Raw genomic sequence first — 10,525 nt, forward strand, 5'->3', positions numbered from 1 at the left:
TCACGGAGCAGTGTTGTATTCTAATAAAACGCATAATGTCCGAACATTTTCTGCCAAGTGTTCACACAATTTCTTTTTCTTCTCCTTCCATCATTGGACAGAATGTCCAGTTTGTGATCTTCTGAAAGACTTTAGAAAGAGTCAAACATTGCCAGAGCAGGAGAAAGATAACTGCACAGAAAAAATGTACAGGTCTTGAAGCTTCTTGTTAAGTTGCAGTAACTGATAGAAGAGCAAGATATTTTGCTGTAGGCACTTGGGTCTTCAATTCTCCTCCCCTTGGTTTGATCTTTCCTTCCAAAAAATTAGCATTCTTAACAATACAAGCATTTCAAACTTTCCATACTGCTGGAATTAATTGGCATTTTCCATGTATGCTATATTCAAAGAAATTAAAGTTTCATTTTTACCAATAACTTCTAATTGTCCTTTAATAGACTACAAAGACATTGAAATAAGTAAATGGAGCCCACGGTAATTCAATTACACTTCTCCTTCTGGTAAGCTTATCCTTCTCTATTACTTTACATTCATTTATTTGTAAAATATTGAGTGGTTATCATGACCCAGTAGCAAAATAGAGAATGTATTCATGTCAAGGTTTCTCTTGGGTAGAGTATGATTGCCATTGCTCTACGAAGATTGTATAGGTGGTGAGGAGCACTTCAAAGGATGCCCATGTCTCTTCTGTCTTGACTTCACTATTCATCCAATATTGCCAGGGGTGTACAGAAAATTTTATAGTTCACAGACACTCAATAAAATCTTCCAGTTTATCTTCATTTAGCTTGTGGCACCCTGAAGACACTCTCGAATGAAGACAGCACAAATAAAAGGCTGTTGCTGTGTGGTGGCTGTCCTTGCATCTCAGGAACCGCACAAGCATCTGTGAGCATCAATAGAGTTGCATCTGGGGCTAGTATAAACTGATATAAAGTTTACATTTATGCAAGCTATGCAGCTGAGGTTTTGGTGCTTTACTGTCAAAGTTAAAAGAAGCAAAGCAATGCAAAAGAGTTGATGTGCTAGATCACCCAAAGAAAGTATTTTAATGGCTAGGTTTCTTGCCTACAGAGTAAATCACCTTCAATACCCTTAAGTCATTGACCGCTTCTTTCTGATGAAACATGATTTTTTTCTCTTCCGTTGCAGAAGTTTGACAAAAGACAGATTGCTCTAACTGATTCTGCTCCAATTCTGTCCTGAAAGCTAAGTCATTATGTGTCCTACCTGCAACAAAAGACATAATACCACTTGCCTGCTGTAGAAAATGATGGTGTGTGTTTATCTGCACCCTTATATGATATCTCTTTTTCCAAACAGACATTAGGGAATGGCTCGAGAAGATACGATCAAAAATTAGCTGTCCCTAATGGAGTTTCAAGATGCTTCTAGGACTTCCCAGCATCTGAACTGCTCCATGGTATGCCCTCTCAATCCTGAGAGTAGAAATGCTTACAGGAGGGTCATATGCAGGGGAAAGCTACAACACTAGCAGAGAGGGCTGGTCTTGTCAGTGCCAAAAGTAAAGTTCAGATAATTTGCAGGGTACTAATGTCAGGCTTTTGAGGTCAGAGAAGAAAAAAGAAAAATAAAGTTCTTTTTTCGTCAGAAAATAGACTTCACTACAGCTACTGAAATGATGTAGCCTGTGTTCTGTGCTGTGTTGAACACCTTGGGACTTTCTGGGGAAACCATTCTAAAAGCTTAGCACAAGTTCTATAGAAGATGGAGGAATAGGGCGGTTGAAACATTCAGAAATTGCCTTCTTTTCATCTTCAAGAAGCACTGTGTGGAGTTTGAAATTACTGCAGTCAGTATTCAATAGAATTGCCCAGGTATAAATGTAATAAACCACATATTCTGTCAGCTATTCCTTTTTGAGCTCTCTTCCCAAGATACTCTTCTGTGCACAAGGGAATATCTCGAATAATTACTCCTGAATACCCAGTGGAATAAGTAGTAATTACATTATATAAACAGAAATAGATCCTTGTGCCAATGGTTCCATAACTGACAGGAAGCCTTACTCCAAACTTAAAATTTCTAAGGGGTTTTTAGTTTTCATGTTCCTCTTGCACCGCAGCATTGACAATGTTCACAGGGCTGTAGAAATGTTCTTGCTTTGCAGTTTATATGAACTACCTGTCTGTAACAAGTATAATAAACAGTTGCTATACCCTGGCATTCTTTTCCTCAGCTGCAGGGTAGGGGCAGCAGATGTGCAAAATTAAATCCTCCACGATTATGGTATTGCTCAGAGGGCCATAATACCTACCCACCCCCAAGAGAATGAGTCAGTCTAGCAAAATAGAATACTATTCTGATTTCTGATCAGCACAAATGTAAATCATAACAATGTTAGTAAACCATGCCATGAAATGGAGGCAAAGAAGCAGATGTAAAACTGGCAGAGGAAACTTTAACCTGTGTTATGATGGTCTGAGAGATCATACAGAGTATCATGGAAAAATAATACTTCTACTGGACAAAGGTCCACCTACATGACCAGGTATTATTATCAAGCTAGAGAAGAATGAAAATGTTGAAAAACCTAAAAGGCAAGAGTCTTGGAGATAGTAGATACAATTTGTACTACTATCCTAGAAGGTCTGCTCAATATCATCTCACAGTATTCTACTCCTTCATAGTTATGCACTAACTTTCACACTTGGTTTCAGAAAAACAATTTATCTCATTAGACTTAATTGCTGAATTAAAGATTCTAAATTCCTTTTTCATACCTTGGACCAAGGCGCCAAATATAAATCTGCTGTCTATGGTTCAGTCTGTCAATACAGCCAAGAATTAGGATGTTCCTGTTTCTGAATCCTACGTAATCTAACAGAATCAATTACAGTTTTCCATAGATGACATCTGGTATTCGCAAATACAACCTGAAACATTAAAATAAAATCAGCATGAAACTAAAGTTTCCACCCATCCTCGTTCATCCTCAGTAAACATATTATTGTTTTGCACAGCAGGGTAGATTTCTCGTATTTCTTATAGACTTCAGGTTAGAGACTGCATGGTAAGGAACAGGATGGGTCATGTCCCTCCTCAAACTCCAGAGAAGAGCCAGAGCATAGTAAAGCACATAGCATCCCTCTAGTGACTGGCTAGTCTGTAGGCTATGAGCAGCCTTGGAGGAAACCATGCCTCCTGAAATAGTCAGCAGTGAAGGCACATGTTTCCTCACAGCTCCTGTGTTGCTACCATATACTGCCAGAGTTGCAAACCTCTGACAAGGTTGGCCATTGCAGTCCACATCAAAAGGCGAACAGTGGAGAAGTTTCAATGGTAGATGTTGCTGGGCAGGGCTGGGAACATTGAACCACTCCTGTGAAATCTCACCTCTGCCTCTGTCCCCAGACATGGCCAGGGTTGTGAACTGGGAATTAAAGTTATAGATTTTACCTTTACGCAGCTGAACATCTCCCGTCAGTTTCACCATAATTTCATGCCAGCATAAGCAAGGGCTGCCAGCAGTAGTCCCCACTCTCACCTCCCCTTCTGTATGTTTGTGCTGTACTGCTCTGTTTCCTCCCTTGCTCCACCCCAGGTGTTCACATCTTCCCAAGGTGAACATGACTTGGACCTGAACCAAGTTAAATTTATTTTCCACCCCCTTTATATTACTTTTCAATCATGTGTACTGTTTTATTCCATTCACCAAGTGAATTTGCCTGCACAAATGCTGCTGCCTGCACAGAGAAGGGGACAGCTCAAGCAAGGGAATGAGAGGCTGTGTGCTCAGCAGAAGCAAAGGCAGAGGGTCATCTATCTTAGTAGCAGCGGCAGCTTGTGCTCTGTTAGTTATTGTGAAAGTACAGCAAAGTCACAACAGTCATCACTATGTCTGCATGGCTAACCTTTATCCTGCCAACTTGTATTTATAGTGAAAGAGATTCTAGCCATTTTTTCAACAAAGGTAATAGTATATTTTATATGTGTAGCTAAAATTGTGTAAGAAATGCATGATATCAGGTATAGAGGTTGAACACATGGGCTGCTTTCATTCCAATATTACAGCCCTATAAACGCCTAAATATGGGTAATCTCACTGGTTTCTGAAACTAATACATTTTATGATTATGTAGAAATATTTTGAGAATCTCTGTTTTATAAGAATCAAATGTTCCCTGTGAAAATATCTGGCTTTAATTTCTTTACCCATAGTCATTGCACCTGCTGAAGTAAGTACTATTCACAGCATGGCACAGCTATCTATGAAATAATTTAACTACATCATGCATAGTCAGCAGAAGTTCAGCACTGTAATTTGGAGAAAGTGGCTACATGCTGTCACTGTCTAAGCAACACATTATGCTGCAACACTTTCCTTTCCTTCCTACCTACTGTAGAAATATGGGCGTTCTTTCAATTTTATCAAAGTATTCCATGTTAACAACACATTTACAATAGATTAAAAATATATATATTTTTAAATGTAATTTTAATCTTCAAGAATTCAGCAACTATAAACCATAAGAAGTAATATCAATAGCATAAACAGGTAGTTAAATCCTGAAAGAATTCCTGAATTCCCCGAAGTGGTGGGACTTTAATTCCACTTAAATAAAAATCATTTTATGTGAAACAAATATAAAATGGTTGCTCATTGTTCAGTTTAACCAAAACACTGAAATGACTCAGTTTTTCAACATATACAAAAAAGTTAGCTGCACAAGACACTGAAATGAGCACCAACCCTGAGTTCTGCAGCATGGGTTCAAGCTCTGAGACTTAATGTTCTTGCTACAAGGCATTGTGTGTAACCTATCTATAAGGACATTTTTACAGAAGAAATTCAGGAGTTTTAGAAATAATGTAAAATGCAAATTCTCAAAGCTGCTCTTTGAATGCATGTAGAGGGAGTACAGACATCTCTCCATTACCTGTGTATGACGTACCCAGGTGGCAAATTAACCGGAGCCTGACTTTCCGCAGCACTCCTGGCTGCAACAGGAGGCCTGAGGGCAAAGAGCAGAGCACGTGCTGCTCACACCAGGCCCTCTTCAATCCACTTCTGTTTAACACTGGGCTGCTCTCCACACTAAAATGTTTGCACTTTTTCAGAGACAGAAGTACCAAATTTATTCTAATTTGCATTTACTTGTTATAACTCTTACTCTGGGAAAACAATAGTTGTACAAGGAAGACATGAACCATTAGAAGGACTCTGGTATCTAAACCTTCCTAAATAACATAACCTGACAGTAAAGTTATAGCTTCTTTTGAAAACTAAGTAATGCATGGAATATTACTTCTAGCTGCATAGTGCAAGTCACTGGAAAGAAAAATATCTTGGCCTAATAAAACCTAGGAAGGACTGACAATGAGCAAAAGAAAATCTGTCACCAGAAAATAGTCCCAAAGCTGGAAAAGTATTTTGGAAATAAATATTTATTATTCCTTTTATTTACAGAAAATAACTCTCAAGTAGCAAATCTCTCAGTTACGACACACAGTAATCTTGGCTCATTATTTACAGACAGCTATTGCTGCCCATGACTTTTACAACACTTATATCGATTTCTCTGGTCTAACATTCACCAGCGAAGTCAGTACTGGATTAAAAAATAAAGATCACTTTCCAGCTCGTGTTTGAAGTATATAACCATTTTGCCATATTTTTAGTACAATGGAAAAAGCTGTGATAGTCATATGGTAATGAACGACTCAGTTTCTACCAAGTGCTATCCAAGCTGTGTAGCTTGGTGTTCAGCAGGGTAATAACAGTTCTGTTAGTCCAGTCAAAGTGATAATAGATGTGATTTGAAAGCACAGTAGCATAAACTTGTCACCAAAACGTGGTCTTCTGGAAACTGCTTTTATCACAGGAGAACTATGACTTGGCCACCATGGTTGATGGCCACGTGCTTTCATTGCCACAAGCTGTGAGAATCAGTAGAATTAGAGGTTATTGTAGAAATGTGAATGTACTTTATGATGGTCTGTAGTAATTCTGTACATCTCTTATGTCTGTGTTCTTATAGCCACTTGGGCACTGAAGTAGCTGAAATGAGAAAGAGGCAGCAGTCACAAAATGAAGGAACATCAGCTGTGTCTCAAGCACCTGGAAACCAAAGGCCCAACAACACATGTTGCTTTTGTTGGTGCTGTTGCTGCAGCTGTTCATGGTATGTCCTGTAGTATATTTGGTTCCATATCCACCACAGGTAAACAAGGAGAATGGAAAGAGCCAAGTACTGGGAACATGCAAACTTCTGGGAGAGGATTGCTGCCAAGAGGCACAATTTAAACATTTCACATGCGAAAATAAATAAATAAAAATAAAAAAAAAATAAAAAAAAATATTAAATAATTCCCTGATTTGGTTGGACATCTTGTGAGGGGGGAAGGGGGAAGAGGAAAGAATAGTAAATTTGAGATATATTTACCCTATCAAAATCATAACTAAATGAGAAAATTTCACCCGTGAAATTTATATGTGAGAGACTTCATGCTGAATATTTTATATTTTGTGTTCAAAGTGTCGGGACTTTTTCTGCTTTTATTTTGATATTGCAGTTCTTTGCATTCAGGAAGAAAAAAGGGAGCCTTGTATTACTTCTTAGTTGTTAAATAATATATATTCTGTAAATCTGAAATCATAAGCCTTGAATTCTACTTTACCTTTTAACTGGTGTGTCAAAATTTTGATGGAAAAAAAGGCTTAGTAATTGTGGTTGCCTGTCTGTTCCTGAACAACGTGTTGGCTTGGAAAGTCAAAGAATTAAAGACAGTTTCAGAAATAGCTTAAAATTTTCAGTGTCTTGAAAAACATTAAGTCTTTACTTCTTATTTTCATGAACACAGTCAGTGTTGAAAGAAAAAGAAATTGACCTGCAGTGTTCAGAGCCTGTGCATCCTGTTACATACAGAGTTCAGTCTCTTTGGAGTGACCATTCATCTGTGTATCTGTGTTATTTTCACTTGAACCAGCACTCTAGCCCCAGTCTAAAATCAGAGGCTATTTGCCCCCAGTACATTTAAAAATACATGCAAGTGGATATTTGGAGCAAAGATGAAGGAGTGCTCATGCTTTTATAAAGATACTTTGCAATGTGTTCATTCCATACAGCACAGGGGCAGAAGTGCCTTTAATGGAAAGAAACAGGAGGATGTTTTGCTGCTGTTTTCTTCTGCTTGTGACAAAGGCACAATATAGGATTTGCTACACTATTACAGACCAAAGGTCCATTTAGTTCAGCATCCTACCTCAGGATGCTGTAGTGGATGCTAGAAGGAAAGGATAAAAGAAGTGAACATCCACATCCTCATGCTTACCCCAACAAAAGTCACAACTTCTGGCAATCTGCAGTTTAGGGACTTCCTGGCCCAGAGGTTATACCTATGGTTTTTGTAGCCCTTGATGGAATTTTCTTTCATTAATTTGTCATATGGTTTTCTGAAGTGACTTTTGTAACTTACCTAAACTTTTGGCATCTAGTTTCCCATAGAAATAAATTCTACAGCAGACCTGTGTTCTGTGTAAATTATTAACCCCTCTTATTTGTTTTAACCTGCTACAGAATAATTTCATTTGATGCCTCCTTGCTTCTATGATTATGAGGAACAGTGAATAATTGTACTCAGGATGATCATTTTTTAGAAAGGCTCTGTCGTATCTCCCTTCATGTGTCTTTTCTTACATAGTCTCCTCTATAATCTCTGTGATACAGAAATTGACCCAGACCTTGGTTTATCCTCTTCTATCGATCCACCTACTTGTGTCTCTTTCTATATCTTTCCTTTTTCACTATCCCCCGTCTGAGATGTGTGACCAGAACTGTTGCAGTAGTCAAGACATAGCTGTACCATGGGTGCACTCTGTTGCAATGCTTTCATGAGCTCTGTGCCCCTTGAACTTCCTCCACACCTTAGAATGCAATACCATTACATATTTGCTTTAAATTGTAGGATATTCTTTCAAATGCTTTAGTAACTGTTTTTGCTGTTGATATACTGTCTTTTTTGGGGAAAAAAGGGAATGTTGAATGGTAGGGTTTGGGTGCTTTGTTTGTTTGTTTGTTTTTGATAATGTAGATTAGACTGAACATGCAGAAATTCTGTCAATTTAAGCTAATATTCTGAATTAAGGCAAAACACGCAATCAAAGGAGGTAGTGACATCCCTTGTATTTTCTAAAATCAAAGAGATAAAATAGATGATAAAATAAGTCTTTTCCAGCTCTATCTTCTGTGATTCTACAGTGGAAACCCCAAAAGAGAAGAGATGGGACAAATTTTGAAAAAGACAGCATGAAATGCTTCTGAATCTGAGTTAAAATGAAGTAATTGGTTCTGGTGACAAATTTGTTTGGTGAATTTGAGCTGTCCAGGTGGAGTACAAATTACTGTTCTTGCACCAGTTAGTTACCCTAAAGAGAAAAAAAATGAAAAAAAAAAAACCAAAACACATAAACTTTGATAGTCACTCATTATATAGATGATTATAGGTAGGTAATTCTCTAGGGTCATGTAACAGGAAGGCTTAATCAATCATTGTAACAGGTTCTCTGGACCTAATGTAATTACATGCTTTCCCTAGTTCCACAGGTATTTGAGTAACATGAATTTCTCAAGAGATACCAGTCTGGAAACGTAGCTGGGTTTATTAATGGTGATAATAATGCTTTAGCTGTCAATATCAAGATAAGAAGGCTTTTCTTCTGTTTTTCCACCAGCTTATGTAACTGAGGGACAGCTCTTATATCACTATCGTTTAGTGCCACAACTTCCTCACTATTCATAGAAAAGGGGGGAGGGAGGAGGGCAGCTTTTAGCATAAAGCTTTCACTTGTGTCTATGTGAAGAGCTAGTTCAATAGTTCGTATCTCCACACAAATCATTCCAATTCTAAAAATATCTTTTGTGAATCATGTGATGTTTGTTTCCTTTTGTTCTACCCTGTGTTAAAATCAGAATAGGCATTAAGTCTTCTGTTTGCATAACAGCATAGGCAAATATTCACACCTTTGTTTGGAGAATTAATACTTTGCCTAACAGAGACTTGTTAGCAGCAACAGGTTGAATCCCAAAATTACCCAGTACCTATTTTTACAAACTTTTTTTTTTTCTCTCTAATAATTCCTCTTTAAAGGTAATAAACTTCCGGAGCACATTTCTATTATTGTGAGTTAATCCCAGAAGGCATCTGAGCCCCACCCAGCCTTCCCTCCCAGCTGGCTGGGGAGAGAACTGGAAAGGTGAAAGGCATAAAATTTGTGGGTTGACATGAAGACAGCTTAATAAGTAAAACAAGGCTGCATGCACAAGCAAACCAAAACAAGGAATTCATTCACTGCTTCCCATGGTCTGACAGATGTTCAGCCATTTCCAGGAAAGCAGGGCTCATCATGTGTAACAGGTACTTAGAAAGACAAACACCATAATGACAAATGTCCTCCCTTCGTCCTTCTTTCCCTCAGTTTTATTGCTTAACATGATGTTATAAGGTATGGGATATTACTTTGGTGATTTTGGGTCAGCAGTTCTGGCTGTGTCCCCTCCCAGCTTCCTGTGCACCCCCAGCTAACTTGCTGGTGGGGCAGTGTAAGAAACAGAACCTTGACTCTGTGTAATCACTGTTCAGCACTTGGTGTGTTATCAACACTGTTTTCTCCACAAATCCAAAACATAGCACTATGCAACCTACTGTGAAGACAATTAACTCCATCCCAACCAAACCCAGTATGTCCATTGGTACAGATCATGGAATCATAGAATCATTAAGGCTGGAAAAGCCCTCCAAGATCATCTGGTCCAACCATCCCCCTACCACCAATATCACCCACTAAACCATGACCCTAAGTACCATGTCCAACCTTTCCTTAAACACCCCCAGGGAAGGTGACTCCACCGCCTCCCTGGGCAACCTATTCCAATGCCTAACTACACTTTCTGATAAGGAATTTCTCCTGATTTCCAACCTGAAATTTTAGATAATTGTCATGACAGTAAATTGCTTAGTTTAAATGGACAGAGCAGGGTTTGCCCAGATTGCCAAGATGGAAATAAATGGCTTTTTATTTTTAAGATGGCTTTTTATTTTGATAGGTATGGTCAGTAGGATGCTCAACTATTTTAAGCCTTTAAGTGGTGGTCCCTGAGCATGACTAGCTAATCATGAGTGGTTCCTCCTTAGTGGGGAAAATACAGTACTACTGAAATCCTCAACAGCAAAAGTTTGTCCATTTACTTCAGAGGCAAATAATATATGCCTCTGAAGGTCTTCTATAAAACCTTCTTCTCTCTGTTGACCAGATATAAGCCTTAGGTGCTTACTTTGGAAGGACTGCCTCACTGAAGTGTCTAGTATATAAGTACAAGTTAGGTACCTAAGGTGCCAAACTGAATCTCACCCTGTGTCTTAAGCCACCACAAAATACCATTCCCATAGAGGAGAGAAGAAAAGGCTTCCTCACCAAGTATAACTTCAATGATTCAAGTAGCCATAACTGTCCTAGAATGACTATCTATGATTTCCTCAATTTCACTGCTCTTCAGAGAGATGC

The 10,525-nt window shown here is 38.5% G+C and overlaps 1 protein-coding gene across 9 annotated transcripts in view; it reads left to right on the forward strand.

Annotated features, from left to right (window-relative positions):
- RGS17 (regulator of G protein signaling 17) overlaps nucleotides 1–10,525 on the forward strand; it is an 80,062-nt gene that overhangs the window by 40,732 nt on the left and 28,805 nt on the right. For 3 of the 9 annotated variants that reach the window (XM_083829963.1, XM_083829965.1, XM_083829962.1), the window contains exon 2: nucleotides 6,003–6,146. The exons of 1 other annotated variant lie outside the window; for it this stretch is intronic. In XM_083829963.1, the coding sequence (XP_083686089.1) occupies nucleotides 6,028–6,146 (119 nt within the window). In that variant the 5' untranslated portion in view covers nucleotides 6,003–6,027. Of the gene's footprint in view, nucleotides 1–1,323; nucleotides 1,424–6,002; nucleotides 6,147–10,525 lie in introns of those variants that run through there. 5 more of the 9 variants (XM_083829964.1, XM_083829966.1, XM_083829967.1 and 2 more) reach the window with 3 other exon arrangements.

Source organism: Anser anser, assembly GCF_964211835.1.
Source record: "Anser anser genome assembly, chromosome: 3".
NCBI classification, from domain to species: domain Eukaryota; kingdom Metazoa; phylum Chordata; class Aves; order Anseriformes; family Anatidae; genus Anser; species Anser anser.